The 18,215-nt window shown below is 53.5% G+C and overlaps 1 protein-coding gene across 5 annotated transcripts in view; it reads right to left on the minus strand.

The window, feature by feature from the left end:
- Window positions 1–664: 664 nt before the first annotated feature.
- LRRC20 (leucine rich repeat containing 20) overlaps window positions 665–18,215 on the minus strand; it is a 109,713-nt gene continuing 92,162 nt past the window's right edge. For 2 of the 5 annotated variants that reach the window (XM_032314132.1, XM_032314131.1), the window contains exon 5: window positions 666–5,892. In XM_032314132.1, the coding sequence (XP_032170023.1) occupies window positions 5,738–5,892 (155 nt within the window). In that variant the 3' untranslated portion in view covers window positions 666–5,737. Of the gene's footprint in view, window positions 5,893–17,524; window positions 17,581–18,215 lie in introns of all 5 variants that reach the window. The other 3 variants (XM_032314134.1, XM_032314133.1, XM_032314135.1) reach the window with 3 other exon arrangements.

The following is an 18,215-nucleotide window of genomic DNA, read 5'->3' on the forward strand; positions in this document are numbered from 1 at the left end:
TCTCAAACTGGTGGGACTTCAGGCACAGTGACAGGCTGGTGAGGGTATTGGGGGAGTGCCCCCACTTTCTCGGCTTGTGCCTACTAGCTATGGACCACTCCATTTAGGAAAAGCCCCAGCCACGGTACCAAGACTTGTGAGTGATGGGAAGAAGACCAAAGTAGGGAAGACATCCCACTGCTTGTCAGTCCTTGGGAAGCAGACTTCCTTGGTGAGATGCAAAGGCCCTCAGGCACGGATGATGTGGAATATTAGAGGAACCGCAGAAGCCAGTGTGCCTGGAGTGCGGTGAAGGAGCTGGAGGCACGAAATGAGCAGTGATGGAGGGAAGAAAACATCAGGCTCAAAGACCATTATAAGGATGCGGCTGTTATATCGAAGTACCACGGAGAACCACTGTAGAACTTGGGCAGATGAGTGATTTAGGATCCAAAGGGCCTTCCAGGGGTGCCCGGGTGGCACCATCAGTTAAGCGTCTGACTCTTGGTTTCTGCTCAGGCTGAGACCTCAGGGTTTTGGGATCGAGGCCCGCATGAGGCTCCACACTCAGCACAGAGTCGGCTTGAGATTCTCTCTCCCTCTTTCTTTACCCCTCACTCTCATCCTCACTAAGATAAATAAATAAATCTTTTAAAAAATTAAAATTAAAAATAAAAAAAATAAAAGGCCCCTGGAGTTGTGAACGGTGTGGCACCGGGTCTCTGGCTCCCACAGAGATGAAGGTTCCCAGTACATCAACCTCAAAGCAAAGCCCACACCTCTGCTCCTCGAAGAGTCTGTTTCTCTCCTGTACTGCACAACTCCAGTGGCCCCTTCACATTGTTCTCCAGGTGCCTGGCCCCGATTAGCTGGAGTCCGTGGCAGGCGACATCCGCGGGGCAGGGCCGTGCAGCTGCCTGCCACATCCACCCTTGAAGACACCCACCTTGCCGGGCTTCTGGTCTACAGGAGTGAGGGTGCCCAGGCCCTTGGCTGTAAGAATTCGGATGTACACACAGTCTGCCATCAGCCCCGGCTGGCCCTGAGCCAAGGCCTGCGACAGAGCTTCAGGGGTGCCCGAACTGTGAAGGTGGGGTGAGTCGGTGGCGGGGGAATCTGTCTGTCCTCTCGTGCCCTGTGGGAGTCAGCCTCCCACCAGCACCCGGTGTGCCCTGGAGCTGCGTGACAAGCAGCGCGGCCCTGTCCGGACCCCGTGAGGTTCTCAGCAGGGAAGGCTGGGCTCACATGAGGCAGTGGTGCTCTGCTGGGAGAGGAATGTTCGAGTGTGCGAGATGGGTGTGCGGTGGCGCCCCCAGCGCTGCTTACCTGCACCATCTGTTGTGAAGCCCTCTGACGTTAGGGAAGGAAGGCAGGGGTAGCACCCATTTTTCAGACGAGGAGAGTAAGGCACAGAGAGGCCTCTTCACGGGGCTGTGATGGGAAAGGAAGCGTGCGAGCTGGAGACGGCATTGCTTGTCCTGTCCGAGCTGGTCTCCCTGTTCAGACCCAGGCTCTGCTCCTTCCCAGGCCCATGCTAAGCCCCAAACTGAGCCGGCTTCCTCATCGGCACAGCAGGCATCAGGAGGGGGACTGCTAAGAGTAATGGAGAAACATCCAGGTGCCTTCCTGGTGCTCATAAGGACCAGGAGCTCCATGGGTGCTCTTGCCCAGACCTCAGGCAGCCAGCTCGTGGCCCTTTCCTGAGAGGGGTCCAGCACACCTGGCGCTGAGACACGGGTTCCTAGCATGGTCTCGCTGCTCCTGGCCCCCGTCCGTCCTGGCCTTGGCATCTCTCCCAGGGCTATGCTCAGGGATTCTGGGGCAGACCCTCCCAGGAGCCACTCTCCACGCCAGGGCTGGCTTTCTGAGAAGCAAGAGGCACGTTTGGTGTAAAAGGCAGCTCCAAAGGAGGGCTCTAGGGTCCCACACGGTATTTTGGTGAGACCGAGAATCAGTATCCTCTATGTGCCGTGATGGATGTTACCAGAATTCTGGTGCTGTTCTTTTCACAATAGCTACAGAGACTCAGTATCGTGGACACTTGAAGACTTGAAGCTAACATAATGTCGTATATTAATTACATCTCAGTAATACTTAAAAAAAAAAACCCTCGAGTCCCACACACCTGTCTACATTCATTAGACTTAACCCCTGCCTTCTTCAACATAATGGTATCGTTCCAGGAAACTCCTGCCTGAGAAAGGGAAGTTGTAAATAACTTTATTGTTCATTCCGGGGCTTCCTGAATCATTTAAAGGAAAAAACCACTCAATTCTTCAGTAAATAGCATCGCAAGAGTTTACATCTTACAGACTCTGATTTCCTTGTCTCCAAATGCCCCTCTGCTGTGTCCGCCCATCCCAAACCAGACCATAATCCTCACCTAGTCTCAGTCAAGGTGTCCTTCCTCCACTGCATTGAAAACCCACCTGAAATCACACTCCGAAATCTAATTGCTGTGATTTCTGTCATCCCCCGGGACACACTTACTAGTCAGATGCTCTCGAGGCGGAGCTTTGTCTCACCAAGCGGCCGAGCCTGTGCGATTTTCGGTGACCCAGAGTTCGACCAGAAGAAATGGAGTCCTCTGAGCTTTGGGGCGAGGGGTGGGCAGTTTGCATCCAGGCTCATCCACAAGGGACAGATACAGCAAGGCCCCAGAATCAAGAAATAGGGATCAATGTTCCAGAAAGGCCTTCAGGGATCTTCTGGTGCAGTCTCCTTATCAACAGGAAATAGGCCTGGAGAGGGAACGCGATCTGTCCAACTCCCAGCCTGCTCGGGTTGTTACAGGGTCAAATGAGTTCAGCTCTGCCGTGTGCTTAGACGCTGCCTGGTACCCACTAACCTCAGTATTGTTACATATGGGTGGCCCACAACTCAGAATAAACTCAGGAAGCCTTTCAGATTTAGGAAACAAAACCCGACTTGAACTCCGAACTCTAAATTGAGCAGGTAGCGGACCCCCTGGAAGTCTTGATGAAACAGGGTGCCAGCCCACCCCGTGTCGGATTCTGGAGATCGGGGCAGGGGCCAAGAATGTGTGCAGCTGGCCGGCTCCCTAGGTGTGCTGGTCCAGAGGCCTCTCTCTGAGAGCCACAGACACTGAGGAACGAACTGCTAAGGGTGTCATTTCTTGCATTGGTAAGGGAGAAACTGAGGGACAGCAGGTGCCTTCATCCTTTCCCAGGTCTGTGGTCCCAGCTGGAACTGGGGGTCTGGCGGTCTTGTAATAGCACAGTTCCAAGCCATGTATCACATCTACCTGGTCACCTCTGCAGCAGCCTGTAATTATTCTGAGTATCACCCTAGGGTGACTCCTTTTGAAGCTCAAGCTTTCAACAAAAGGAGCCCCTCAGGTTTGACACGCAGGCTACAGGGTGGGGCAGGGGTTTTCTGTGCGGAAAGAAGGAACCCAGCACCAAGCAAGCAGATGAAACCAAAGCGTTCTTTATTGCAGACTGAAGCTAAGGGCTCATTTACACTGTGGGCTCTGATCTGGGGGCTTCTGCACCTCAGGCTTTCCCACACAGGCAAGGGAAGACTCTCCCAGCAGAGTAGAAAACAACTTCCAGAAGCAACCCCTTCAAAAGGGCCTGATGTGAGGATGTAGGGAAGCAGGAGCTGGCTATGCAGAGGGTAACCAGAAAGGCAGTGGCCAGAGGGCCAGGCAAACCCAACCCTCATCTCCTGGGGACTTCAGATCATTCCCTTCGCTGCAAGAGTCACGTAGACTCTGAAAAGATCTGAGAGGCCTGGGGTGTCCTGGGGCTGGTTTAGGGATGGGAGTGGGCACAGCCTCAGAGGCCTGGAGTAGCAGGGGGAGGGCTGAAACCTCTGTCCTCCACTCCAAGGATGAGCCCAGGGTCACACCTAGGCCCTGGCTTCTCAAACGATAAAGTGCTTCTAGGAATCACCTAGGAGTCTTGTTGAAACGCAAGTGCTGCTGCTGGAGGTCTGGCGTGGGGCCTGGGACTCTGCATTTCTAACAAGTTCCCATGGATGCCAGTGCTGCTGGTCCCCAGATCACACTCTGGGTTGCGAGGCTCTGGCCACACAGTGCCTTTGTGCCTCTCAGAAAAGTGCACTTCTTCTTTGATGCCGCGACACAGGGTTGGGAGGCCAGGCCAGTCCGGACGGGGCCACAGTTCCCACTTGTCCACAGCTGAGCCCTGCAGGCCTGAAGATCCATCTGGACCTCCCTGCCCTGCAAACCCCTTTCCCAGAGCACAGTCAACACAGCATCTCTTGAGACGCTGAGCACTCTGAGCCAACAATGGTCCAACCTGTCAGTCCTTGCTAGGAGGCAGGAGGCCTGGGCAGAGGCGGGCCCCAGGGCTGGGGAGGGGACAAGGAACACGGCATTCTGAGGAAGAGGGTCTGGGGTTGGAAGAAGCTTAACCCTGGGCATGGAAGTGTGGCTTTCAATATTTGGATGTAGGGTTGGGTGGCCTGGTCTGCACCATGTCCTGGGGTCTCAGCTATCTCCCACAGACCAAGACAAAGATCCAGGCCAGGTGGGCTCTGAGTCTGTCGGCTCCACAGATGAGAAGGTGGGAGGTGGATGCCTGGGGGATCAAGAGGTCAGGGTTCTCCACACCACAGATATGATCAGCAAGAGTCCCAAGTCCCTTGCTCATAGGAAACCAGCTGTCCCTGTTTGCCAGGTATTGTCTCAGCGGGAGCACTGCAATCCCATGTCCCAGGAAACCCCTCAGTCCCAGTCCTATGGCCTGGCCACATCCTAGACCCCAGGTGGAGGGCCCAGAAATGACTAGGTGCAGGGTTTTGGGTGGAGGCTTGGGAGCTGGCTAGCCACAAATCCGAAGGTCTACAGTGTGTTCTGCCCCCCCCGGAGGACCAATGAGGCGGCGGCCAGGCTGCTGCCAGAAGGAGACCATGGTGGTAGCCAACTACCTTGTACCCAAGCCACAGGTACGACTGGCTTGGCTTCTCCTGGGCCACCTCCTGCGTGGCTCAAGGGCTGATGCCAGACACACCTCGTCTGTCCTGCGGAGCCCTTAGAACTGCCTGCCCAGCTCATGTCTTCATCACGAAGGACCCGATCTGCTCCTCTTCCTGGCCTGATGGGCCTTGGGCTCCTCTATAAACATCCGCAGCCTGGCTCGAGCAGAGCCACACTCTCCCCACAGCGTTCCCACGACTCCTGGCGCCGGCTCCCGCCAATCTAGAGACCCACGGGGCTGCGGATGGCGCCCCATAGAGGGCCCAATGCAGGTCAGTCCTTAGGAAGCAATAAGCAGAGGGAGGTTGTCTTCTAGTCCTCTCAGGGTGGCGGCTGGCTTTCAGCGCCAGAAGCAAGGCCTCAAACCCACAGTGGCCCAGAAAGTGATCTGCGGGCTCCGAAGGAGCCTGATGGCCTGAAGACAACCTGAAGGCACGTGTTGCCCAAAAAGCCTTCAAGGAGCTCAAAGGACTGGCAAAGGCCCCCACCCCCACCGCTGCCCCTTTGCCCAAACAAGGCTCGTAGAGGGTAGGCGTCTGTCCAGATGCACACAGAAGCTGCGGGCGCCCAGCATCCAGGCTCCAGCCCCAGGGGACCCCAGGGCCCACTACTGCTCTAAGCTATCTATCCCGAGCCAGCTGGGCCCCCTCCCAGCACGTGCTCTCTGGCCCACCCGCCCCCAGCTCCCCCCACCCCAGGCTTGGCCTCCCAGGGGCCTGTGGGACGCCCTTCCCTCAGGGTGACAGCCCAGGTGGCCTCAGTCCCTCGCCGGGTGGCCATGAGGAGGGAGGCCTAAGGTGGAGGGGGTCGGGCACCCTCAGGGGACACGAGCATGTCGAACTTGATGAGTGGCGGAGCGATGACGCGCACCTCAGGGCTCAGGGGGTTGAAGCGGAGGTTGACGCTGCGCAAGGCGGGCATGGTGGCCAGCTTCTCCACAGGCACATCTGTTAAGGAGAGAGGACAGGTTGGGGGGCTGGGGTAAGCAGGCAGAGAAGGACAGGCAGCAGGAAGACGTGGATACAGCTCTCCATCACTCACCGCATGTGGGGCTCAGTGGCTGGCACCCAGCCCCGGGTGGGGGACCCTCAGACCCCACCGCACCGTTACACCCACATGGAGGGAAGCACTCCCCCGCCAACACAAACACAGTCAAACGCTAGCATTGCCTCGTCTCTCAGCACAGTCACTCCTGGGTAGAACCGGAACAAGTGAAAACAGGTGCTCAAGCAAGGACGTGGGCACAGACATCCCCAGCAGCCGAGTGTCCCGCCACAGGCAAGTGACAGACTCGGTATAGTTAGGTCCCAAGAGCAGAACACTTCAGCTGGGGGAAGGAATGAGGCATGAGTCCGTGCCCCGAATCTCGAACACAAGATGCTGAATGAAAACAGTCAGACACCAAAGTTAACAAAGCGTACGACTCCATTTGTAAGAAAAGCCTGGGAAAATCACCTCCACGGAGACGGAGAGTGGACAAGCGACTGAGTGCTGGGGGCTGGGGGAATGGGCGCAGGTCTCCTTTGCGGGGAGGAAAGTACTTTGGAACTAGGTAAAATGATGGTTGTGAACACTGTGAACTAGATACCACTGAACTGTAGGTACGCTTTACGATGGTTACCTTTGTTACATAAGTTGTATCTCCATTAAAAAAAAAAAAAAAAAAAGCAGGGGCACCTGGGTGGCTCAGTCATTGGGCGTCTGCCTACATCTATGGTCATGGTCCCAGAGTCCTGGGATTGAGTCCCACATTGCACTCCCTGTTCCCTGCTCGGCGGGAAGCCTGCGTCTCCCTCTCCCACTCTCCCTGCTTGTGTTCCCTCTCTGGCCGTGACTCTGTCAAATAAATTTTTAAAAAAATCTTAAAAAACAACAAAAAAAAGCAGAGGGGCGCCTGGATGGCTCAATAGGTTACAGCCTCCACCTTCAGCTCAGGTCATGATCCCCTCTGCCAGGCTTTCTGCCTGCTTGTGATCTGTGTGCCAAATGAATAAATAAAATCTTAAAAAAAAAAAAAAAAAAAGCAGAATAAGGCAACAGCTATATTAACTTGCTAATGGTCTACAGCACCTCACCCCTAACCTTTAAGATCACCCCATCTTCGGGTCAAGTCCCTGGAGTCCCCGAGAACAGCTGTGAGCCTAAAGGACATCACTAACCTTCATCATTATCACAGGACATAACTCGCAGGGCTGCTTGGGGATGAATGGGAGAGCACATGCATCCTGCACAGGACTCCCTGAACATCAGGTATGACTATGAAAGGAAACAGAGGCCCAGAGAAGTGAAGTAACTTGCTTAAGGCCCCAAAGACATCATTAGCTGAGACCAGATTGGAATCCAAGTTCTCAAAAAAGACTGCAGGAGTCCATGGAGAAAGGGGCCAGGCTGGAGACAGAGGTGAAGGCTCAGGTAGGACCTGAAGGGTAGACGGGGTCTGAATGAGGGGAAGGGGGTGTTTGTGGCCAGAGGGAAATAGGGCAGAAGAGTGGGGCTAGGATGCCAGAGCGAGAGCTGGGGGCAGCGGGGGGGACTGGAAGGTTCTGTCAATGGCATCTAGAGTGACATCATCCCAGCCTGGATCCTGAGGGCACAGCCCTGCAGGCAGCTATGAACACCAAAGCCTGTAGGACCTCTCAGCCCAGGGGGCCAGGCCCTCCCATTTGGGCCTAGGGACATCTGTGGGACAAGCCACCTGTGCTTCTGTTCCCTGCCTTGGACCACCCGAGAGGGAATCTCTACTCAGGTGGCTGGAACCCAGGCCACCTGGGTTCAGGCTCTGGTTCTCCCATTTTCTAGCCACCGATCTTTGGGCTAATTGATCCAACTTTCTGTGACTCAGTTTTGTCTGTGAAATGGGAGAAATAACACCATCTTTCAACAGGGGTCTTATGAGTCTTAGATAATACAAGGCACTCAGAACAGTGGCTGGACAGGGTCAAGGCTCTCACACACACAGGCCTGGGGGCCAGTCCCGCGGAGGCAGACAAACCCCAACCCCACCTTGCTCCAACCCTGCAAGCCACCCACACACCACATGACCTCCCACCCCAGCCCAAGACAGGGCCAGGGTCTCACCCCTGAGTCTTACACAACCTCGGGCCATCAGTAATGGCAAGAACCAACTTCTACCTCTTTTGGGCACCTGTATTGGGCATAGGGAGGGTTTTCTGGTTTTTGTTTTTCATTTTAGACAACTTTGGCATATTATATGCATATTTTTAACTTAGGTAAATGGTACTGTTATAGATCTCATCTGTTTCTGTGCTTTTTTATTAAGCACCTTTTTTTTTTTTTTTAGATACACACACAGCAAAATGCCTCAAGTGCAGGTAGATGTACAAATAGGCACACACTCCTGAGACCTCTGTCCAGAACATGCTAGAACACATTTCAAGTATTTCCACAGGGCTCTTGTGCCTCTTTGCAGCTTATCTCCAACTGCTTTTTCTCACCACTGATTCACAAGCTTGATCCTGAACTTGATCCAAGTGGAACCTACCAGTATGTCTCGCTTTAGACCTTCAGTGAGACAATTTTTTACTTGGGGACATTTTATTTTATTTTATTTTATTATTATTATTTTTAAAGATTTTATTTATTTGTCAGAGACAGAGGGAGAGAGAGCGAGCGAGCACAGGCAGACAGAGAGGCAGGCAGAGGCAGAGGGAGAAGCAGGCTCTCTGCCGAGCAAGGAGCCTGATGTGGGACTCGATCCCAGACCCTGGGATCATGACCTGAGCCGAAGGCAACTGCTTAACCAACTGAGCCACCCAGGCGTCCCACTTGGGGACATTTTAAATACGATTTTCTCAAGTTACTTTTTTCACGTTTTTACTTGGAAATAATTCCTTACTTATAAAAATCTGCAAAGGGAGAACACTATAGAGAACACCACATAACCTTCCACCGAGAGTCACCGGTGGTTAACATTTTATCCTATTTGCTTTATCGTTTGTGGCCTGGGTCTTCTCTGCACACGCACGTGCACGTGCACGTACACACACACACACACACACACACACACACACTTGTTCTGAGGGTAGCATATGTATATCATGGTCCTTCATCCCTACTTCACTGTGTATTTCCTATGAATGAAACAGTCTCTGGGGCGCCTGGGTGGCTCAGTTGGTTAAGCGTCTGCCTTTGGCTCGGGTCATGATCTCAGGGTCCTGAGACTGAGTCCTGCATCAGGTTCCCTGCTCAGTGGGGAGTCTGCTTTTCCCTCTCCCCGGCTCATGCTCTTTCTCTCAAATAAATAAAATCTTTAAAAAAAAAAGACATTTTCTGCCATAACCACAGCTATTGATTTTTTAAGTTTACACTGATAGAACCCTTCCCTAACACATGGCCCATATTTCAGTTTTCTTGCATGGCTTAATCATGTCCCTTTGAGCACCACCCCCCCCCCCCCCCCCGCCCCAGGATCCAGTGTAGGGACAGGTGTTGCCTCTCTGTGCTCCTTTCATTTGTCTTTTGTGACACTGACATTTTGGAAGAATATGAGGACCGCCATCTCTGTCTTTAATAAAGGGTCCCATGTTTTGGGGTACCTGGCTGGCTCAGTTGATACAGCAGGTGACCTGTGATCTCAGGGTTTTGAGTTCAAGCCCCAAGCCAGGTGCTGGAGCCTACTTTAAAAAAAAAAAATTGTACTCCTCCCTCTCTCTGCCTGCTTGTGATCTCTGTCTGTCAAATTAATAAATAAAATCTAATAAATAAATAAAAAAAAATAAATTTAAAAAAATTTTTTTAAATTGTAAAAATGAAGAAAAAGAATCTCATGTTTTGTGGTTGTCTGGCACTGCTCGCGACTGGGACTATGGGTCCTCAGCTCAAAGAGGTGGTAGGGTTTTGGGCTGTCACACTGGAGGCACACAGTGTCCATCCATTTGTCCCTCACCCGTCTGTCCCTCAGATGTGATGTTAACCACCATCACCCAGTCCGGGTGTTATTTGATTTCTCCACCGTGTGATTACTGGTTTTGTTTTGTTTTTTCCTCCCTTACAACTTGTAAGAAGTCTGCGGGGACACACTTTAGGAGCATGCAAATATCCCGCTTGTCAGAATTAACATCCATCATCCCCAGATGTAACACCTGCTGACTCTTGCCTGATCTGATTTTTTTTTTTAAGATTTTATTTATTTATTTGACAGAGAGAGATCACAAGTAGGCAGAGAGAGAGGGGAAAGTAGGCTCTCTGCTCAGCAGGGATGCTGAGGCAGATGCGGAACTCGATCCCAGGACCCTGACATCATGACCTGAGCCGAAGGCAGCGGCTTAATCCACTGAGCCACCCAGGCGCCCCGCCTGATCTGATCTTTACGCAGGCTGCAAAGTGACTTTCCAGTGCCAGCAGCCCCTCAGCATTTTGCTGTAGGCAAGAGCCTTCCCTTCTCTCCCAGGATTTATTTATCAGCAACGTGGATGCCTATGTTTCTAGCAGCTTAGGGTTCCCTGCTGAATTTCATCACTTCAGTGCTCAAACTGCCCCAGATTTGGCCAGTGGGAGGCCCTCTGATCTGGCTCCCGAGTCCTGTGACCAGCCACTCCCACCCCCTCTCTGGATGCCCTTCCTGACTTTGCAGTAAGGTTCATCTCCAGGCCTCGCTGCCCCAGCCTGGGCATCAGCCACCAGGAAGTCCTCTTCCTCTCGGTGGGAAGAGCATCCGTGCCCAATACTCACGGTGCTGGTGATCAAACCATGTTTTACAAGCCACCCATGAGGCCCTGTGCACATTTGATCTCTCTGCTTCAGACTGTGGCCTAGAACACCAATCCTGCGTCCTCACCACACTCTAGCTCTCCACTCTGCCAGTGACGGAAAGCAAGGTGCCTCTGGCCTTCAGGGTCGGTGTGCTAACGTCCTTGGATGGATGCCAGCAGCAGGGCCAATTGCTCTGTCCAAGGATATGTGTGTGTACTTCATCTCATTGCTCTCTAGAAACCGTGCTGAGTCTCCAACGGGCTCCAGCCACCCTGAAGTCCCAAGGCTTTCAAATGAGGCTGCCTGGGCCTGCTGGCCCCAACCTCCAGGCCGAGGGGCCCCTGACCTCTGGCAAGGGTTCTGCGTGCTCTTCCCTTCCCCTGCACGGTGAGGGGTGGGCAGTGCCTGGGGCTCCATGGTCCAGGAAGAGGGTGAGCAGGGCCCACCCTGGGCTCTGCTGTCCACCCTTCGGAAAGTGCCCCACAACAGAATCCTCTGAAGACATCTATTTTCCTCCCTTTTGAACTTGGTGACTGGGACCCAGCTACCCTCTAGCTCTTCCAGAAGGGAAGGGGAGGCCACAGGCTCAGTAAAGTTCCTCACAGGTGCCTGTCCCTCAAGTGTATACAATGCTTCCACACTTGATTCTTCCCAGAGCCAAGGGGTAGAGCATCACAGGTGCTCCTCGACCCCCTTTACAGATGAGGAAACTGACCTTCAGGGGCGGCTCATTCACAGCACCCCCCCAAAGCCCAAGCCCAGCCTTGGTGGCCGTGGGTGGGGAAAAAGCAATTCAAAGGCCTTAAATCTGCCTCAGTAGGAGGATCGGTGACCATGGAAGCCTCCACAGGCCATCAAGCCCAAGATGCTCCCAGCAAAGTGGGAGTTTGAGGCCATTCGGGATCTCTGCTGGTGGGTTGGTGGTTTTCTGTTTAACTCATGAGTGTTGAGTGCATGGTGACTTAAGCACCTTAGGCTAAGTTTCTCCATCCTCACAACAGCCCTACAGCCTAGTATCAGCTTCTCTCCATTTTATAGATGAGGAAGCTTGTGGAGAGGTTAGGTACCTTGGCCATGTCACACCGGTGGCAAGTGCTGGAGCCAGGATATGAAGTCAGGGCACAGCTGGCTTGAGTCTGTGCTCTTCACACCACCTCCCACTGGGCCCTCCAGCCGGGCATCCCATGCCCCCATCCCACCACCAGAGAACCCTCCACAGGTCCCCTTAGTCAACAGGAGACAGAAACCAGTCTTCCTGGGACCCAGCAGGAGTGTGTGGCTTTCAGACCCCAGCATTCACAGATCTCTGGACCATCCAGGAAAGGCTCCCTGCCATAGTCCAGGGACTCCCCCTCCGAGGGGAAGCCAGGGGCACATAAACTCAGAGCTCTCTAATGCCGCCACATCAGGCATGGCATCTTTGCTGACCTGCCCTGAAAGGGTTTGCTGGAGATTTCTCAGATTCCTTCTAGAATCTTCCATGCCTCCTGTTCTGCTCTGCGTCACAAGGCAGAAGAAACCTGTCCCTTTTTCTATGATAAAAAATTTTTTTTTAAAGATTTTATTTTATTTATTTGTCATAGAGAGAGAAGCAAGAGCAAGCACAGGCAGACAGAATGGCAGGCAGAGGCAGAGGGAGAAGCAGGCTCCCTGCCAAGCAAGGAGCCCGATGTGGGACTCGATCCCAGGATGCTGGGATCATGACCTGAGCCGAAGGCAGCCGCTTAACCAACTGAGCCACCCAGGCATCCCTGTGATAAAAATTTCTGAAATTGGTAGCCCCAAACATACTTCGCGTGCACGCCTCCCTCCCAGATTGTTTACTTCATGTGATATGTTGTGGGGAGGGAGTAGGTGGTGGTTAAGATGCTGAGCAGAGCTTTGGAATCAGAAAGGTAAGACTAGCTTTGCCAGTGCCTGACAGTTGCCTCAGGCAGGACCCCTGAACCTCTGCTTTCTCGCTTGGGAAATGCAGGGGGACAGTGAAAGCGAGGGGATGACTTTACAGTGGCAGGGCACCTGCTGCATGGGCTGCTGGCCAGGGGATTGCTCCCTCTGCAGCCGACCGCCCCCCCGCCATCCCCCCAGAACATGCCTTCCTCCACCCCCCTGCCCCCATGCTTGGCCGGCTTGGAGGCCAGCAGTGGGTTCGAACTCCCCAGGAGATGACCTGGAGGGAAGATCTGTGCAGGGCAGAGGTGCTGAGTCCAGACTTCCTCACAGTTAACCAGCCCCCCACTAACTGGAGAACAAAGCAGAAGGCTGTCAATTATACATGCCCAGATAACCTGCAGCCCACTGACAAATACAGAGTATAACCCTCCTCCAGGAAGCTCCTGGCTTAAATGCCTTGCTGGAGGGATAAACAACCTTGGTTTGACAAAAGCAAGGCATCAGGTTTCCAGTGAGTCTTCTTTCAGTATACGAAAATCCTCTTGAAAATTCCCTTATCTTTACTGCTCCCCACCCCCATCCCAAAGCTTCTCATGAGTCCCTCCCTCCTCGCAATCCCAGGGCAGTAGCTCCTTCCGCCCACGGGTCCTGTCCCTGGGCTTTAATAAAACCATCTTTCAGCACCGAAGACATCTCAGGAATTCCTTCCTGGACGTTGGTTCTGACCTTACCAACCTCACCAACATTCCAAAATGACCTCACTTACCACCACTCAGGAGAGGTCAGGAGCCTGGGATATGGCCTCCACTGAGAGGACCAACCTGAAAGTCCCTCGAGCTCCTGTTCATGGGTTGCTGGGCAGGGGCTGTACAGATTATGGCAGAGGGACTGTGAGAGCTGGGAGGAAGTTGGAAACTCAGGCACAGTGGGGGAAGGAACTTCTACCCAGATCACCAGCCCCAGGGTGGCCAAACTGAAGAAGACATGGAGGCCTGCTCAGAACGCAGAGGAGGCATGCACAGGAGTCCCTGGGCTGGGCCGGGCCCAATCCCCTCCAGGAGCTTGCCCTCCCTTGGCACTTTGAGGGACCAGGCTAAGAGCTCCTTGAGCACCCAGCTCTCTTTGTGAGCACGGGGCTTAGTCCCTGGCCTGGTGCGCCGCCCCCCGTTCCCCGCCCCAGTGGCACAGGAAACACAGGAGCTCCTGAAGACAGGGGCTCCTCTTTGTCCTTGAATCCCCAGGGCGGGGGGTGGGGGGTGAGGCTGGTCATTACCTGTCTGAGGCAGATGCCTACATGTGAGGCAGTGGGAAGGACCCAGAACCCAAGGCGCACCTGCAAGTTCAGGGAGAGAAGGAAGCAAAGCAAAGGCTTTCCCATAAGCAGGGTTTGAAGTATACTTCCTTCCTGGGAGCAGAGGAAAAGCAAGTTGAACCAACCCAGCATTCACCTGCACTCATTTTTCTGCTGATGTCCTGTCCCGCCCGGCCAGCAGCCTGCTCAACTCCCTGTGGCTCAGTGGGCGGGGCAGGGCAGGAGTGGGGGCTCCCCACAGCCCTTCAGGCTTTCCCCAAGAGCTGCGCTCCCACTCCCCTACCCCATGCTGGGACGAAAAGGGCTACCTACTTGCAAGCCTTACCTTCTTCACTGATCAGTGGCAGCTTTTTAATGGTCATAGCAATGGGGCCAGGAGAGAGGGGCCTGACACCATGCTCCCTGCCCCTGATCACCCAGGTAAGAAAACCCCTTTGCACAGGCTTTTAAGAGTTGAAGTCATTTCATAAGGAATTGTAACCTGCATGTGACACAGAAGGACATCAAGGCTCGGGAAGGCTGAGTACCTTGTGTAAATGGGCCCAGCAAAGGAGGCTGCTGGGGTCTCCAAATAACCCATTTTGCAGCTGAGGAAACTGAGGCTCCAATTCTTGGTGCTCACAGATTCTCTAACTCTACTCCGGCTCCCCTGAATTTTTTCCAATTAAAATGAAAAGCCTGATTTTTGTGCTTCTGTGTTCGATGCTCCCAGTTTAGTTTAGAATCCTGCTACACTGCCTTAGCCAGATGCCTTAGCCAGAACCCTCCCCGCTTGGTATCTGATCAGATTCTTCATCCTTCTCCACCACCCCCCGCCCCAACCAGGTGATGTCTGCTCACCCTGGCCTCCAGCCACAGGAAGCCTGTGGGATCGGTTCAGCCTCACTCACCTGATACCCCCTCTTTGTCATTTCCACCCACTGCCCCCACCCTGCCTCTGGGCTCTAAGTTCCCACGTGCCCATAATGCATTTGGGATTGAGCCTGGCTCTACAGTGAGTTCCCTTCTCTCCGACTGCAAGGGTCCTGGCTAAAAACTGCTTTTACCGCTTCCACTACTGCCCAGCTCTGGTTTTTCTTCGACAGGGCCCAGGGTTACCAAGATAGTACGTGGCGAAGTCCAGAGAGTTCCCAATCCCAAAGTCCATAGGCTTCGTCCCCCAACACTGAGGGCAAGGCCAAGGCCAGAGCTGGTCTCCATCTGCCTGTCTCTCAGTCCCCAACAGGAAATCACAACAGGCACATTTCACTGGTGACTCACTAAGGGCTAGACCCCAGGCTGAGGGCAATGTAGCCTCAACTGTCACTATGGCTTCAATTCAGGGTGTGGGCTGAGGCTCGGAGCCACTAAGTCACCCCATCTCCTCAGCTGCCACTGTGGACCACTGGTCCTGCCTCAGTTTCTTCAGAGGGGGTTGGACTGGGACATTTCTGTGTCTGGACTCCTGACTCCCCTGCATCCCTGAGCCTGGGGGTCCAGCAGCCTACAGCATGGCTGATGCTCATAAGAGTGGGGGTGGGGGTGGTCCTCCTGTGATGCCACTGCCTTAGGTCTGCTGGATGTGACATGAAGCCCAAGTGTGGCCCCGCCTTGGAGCAGGTCCCCAGGACTCCAGGCTTAGAGACAGCAGTGCTGCCGGAGTTCCTCACTGTCGTTTCCAAATCGACCACCCGGCCAGCCTCTCCAGGTCCTGCAGAGCTCTCCGAACCACTCAGTCTCAGACAGCGATGGCTTCTTGAGTGCAGAGCTGGGTATAGGGGGAGCTCCTCGCCCTGATGGAACCACCCAAGTTGCAGAAGCAGCTCCGAGGCAGGAGCAATGGGGCCACCAAACTGTCAAAACCAGCAGAGTCAACGGACTAGAGCAGCCAAGCTAGCAAGTGACAAGCCCAAGAGGCCAACTAGAAGTTTCTGGATAAGGCTTAAAGAAGAACACTTTTGTTCACAGCATCCTGACAAGAGAGACAGAGATGGTGGGAGGGTGGAGGAGGATATGAAATGATCTGCATTTTGTGGGATGGGAAACTGAGGCTGGAGAGGTTAAATAAGCTTCCCAAGGCTGCAAGATGCGTCGGCATCATGGAGTAAACAGAAGCCAGTCTTGGGACTTCGGCGCATGTGAAGAGGAAGAGGGCCTCAATTCTCCCATCTCCTGTGGGCCCCACCCAAGTGACCATTGGGCAGTGTCCTGCTCACCCTCCTATTCCAGCTCCAAGGCCACCTCTTCTGTCGTTCCCTGTGGTCCCCAACCAAACTCCCCTAACACTTTACCCCAGATAAGCACTGCACATCATGTTCTGTGACCAGTGAACGTGCTTCCTCGCCCTGTAAATGCAACGCCAGGCATAGTACCCACGGGGTGCTCAGTAACTATGTTGGGTGAATGAATGGCTGGATGGATGAACGAATGGATGGATGGATGGATGAATGAATGGATGGATGGATGGATGGATGGATGGATGGATGAATGGCTGGCTGGCTGGCTGGCTGGATGAATGAATGAATGAATGGCTGGATGGATGAACAAATGGATGGATGGATGGATGAATGAATGAATGAATGGCTGGATGGATGGATGAATGGCTGGCTGGCTGGCTGGCTGGATGAATGAATGGATGGATGAACAAATGGATGGATGGATGAAAGGATGGATGGTTGGATAGAAGGATGAACAAATGGATGGATGGATGGATGAATGGATGGATGAATGAATTAAAGGATGGATGAATGCATGAATGTTTTGTCTCCTAAACTACAGCATAAGCTCCTTCAGGCTTGGGACCACGCTGGGCTCCCGCCATCACCACCATTTGCTTAAGCGATTCGGACCACAGCACACTGGAGAGCTGGGGCCCTTTCCCCGGTCTGACCCACCCTGTGCATACCTGCCGGTCAGGACCGGGCATCTGTGGACCAACTATGACAGCCTGCAGGCCTGTTAGCAGCAGTTATCCAGTTCAGAAAATGAGAAAACACTGATCATCTAGAACCAATCACTGGTCATGTGTTGGTGGATGGCCTTCCCCCCTTACTAATATGCATGTACGTGTAGGTGCATCTAGATTTCAAAAAAGGCCGCCTAGATACTATCTAATAAAATGATTTCTTGATGATGTAAATACTTTGTCAGATTGCAATCAATGATGTTTCTAGGACCACACCGGAGCCCATGGCATACAGAGGGACACTCGGGTGGTTCCCAGAGTTCAGTATTACAGATAACGGGAGGCGGAGTCCACGGTCATTCTGGGCTTCCTTCATCTCTCAGCTCATGACTGCAGAATGTAGGATGGTGGGTTCTAGAATCCTTTGATGAAGCCAGAGTCCTGCTCCTCTGACTTTCCCAGGGCCCCCAGTACCTTGTGGTGATGGTAAGAAACCACCGCCGTGAGGCCTAAAGCCACAAAGAGAGCCCTGGTGGAGAAGAAGGCCCCCAGCCTGGACTGAATACCATGACTGGGTGAGGCACAGGGCACTGCCTCTTCCTGTCACCTCACATGGCTGCAGCCGGCGACCCCAGTCCCTGCTGGACTCTCCTCCCATGGCAGACAGCCATCTAGACTCTTGCCTGTGTCTGTGGAAGCGTAAGGTAATCGATAATAGCAGAATCCGAGCAGGAAATGTTTAGAGGAAATTACCTTCCTGAGGTCGGCTTGACCTTACCTCCTCAATCATTAGCATTACTGCCTGGCAAACTTGTTTCGTGCTGATGAGACCTGCTGGAGACAGGATGATAAAAAATGATCACTCCAGAGCGCTAGTCTTCATACCTGTGGTCCTCAGGGTGTAACAAGACCCTGAGAAAAGGAGGGGTCTGGGCGCAGGGAGGCGGCAATGGGTGCTAAGGGAGCCGCCAGGCAGAGACCAGCCCTCGGATTCCTGCTTTGGGTGCGGCTGAGCCCCATGAACTCTGAGGTCCCTTCTGCAATTAGGGTCTGAGGCTCCCCAGCCTGGTGGCCCAGGGCACAAGCTCTCTGGATTCCCAGGCAGCTTAGAAACCAACACTGGAGGCACCAGGATGGCTCAGCGGGTTAAGCCTCTGCCTTTGGCTCAGGTCATGGTTTCAGGGTCCTGGGATGGAGCCCTGCATCAGGCTCTCTGCTCACACAGGGAGCCTGCTTCCCCCTCTTTCTGCCTGCCTCTCTGCCTACTTCTGATCTCTCTCTCTGCGTCAAATAAATAAATAAAATCTTAAAAAAAAGAAAAGAGAAAGAAAATCGTAAAAAAAAAAAGAAAGAAAGAAAGAAAGAAACCAGCCATGGCACCCCACGCCCTGCGACATGCTGGAGTGTCCTAGAGAGTTCCCAAGAGGCAGCTGGCTCACCTCTGACCTGGACAAAGGCCTCTGGCCAGA

This window comes from Mustela erminea, chromosome 14 (assembly GCF_009829155.1).
Source record: "Mustela erminea isolate mMusErm1 chromosome 14, mMusErm1.Pri, whole genome shotgun sequence".
Classification (NCBI taxonomy): Eukaryota; Metazoa; Chordata; class Mammalia; order Carnivora; family Mustelidae; genus Mustela; species Mustela erminea.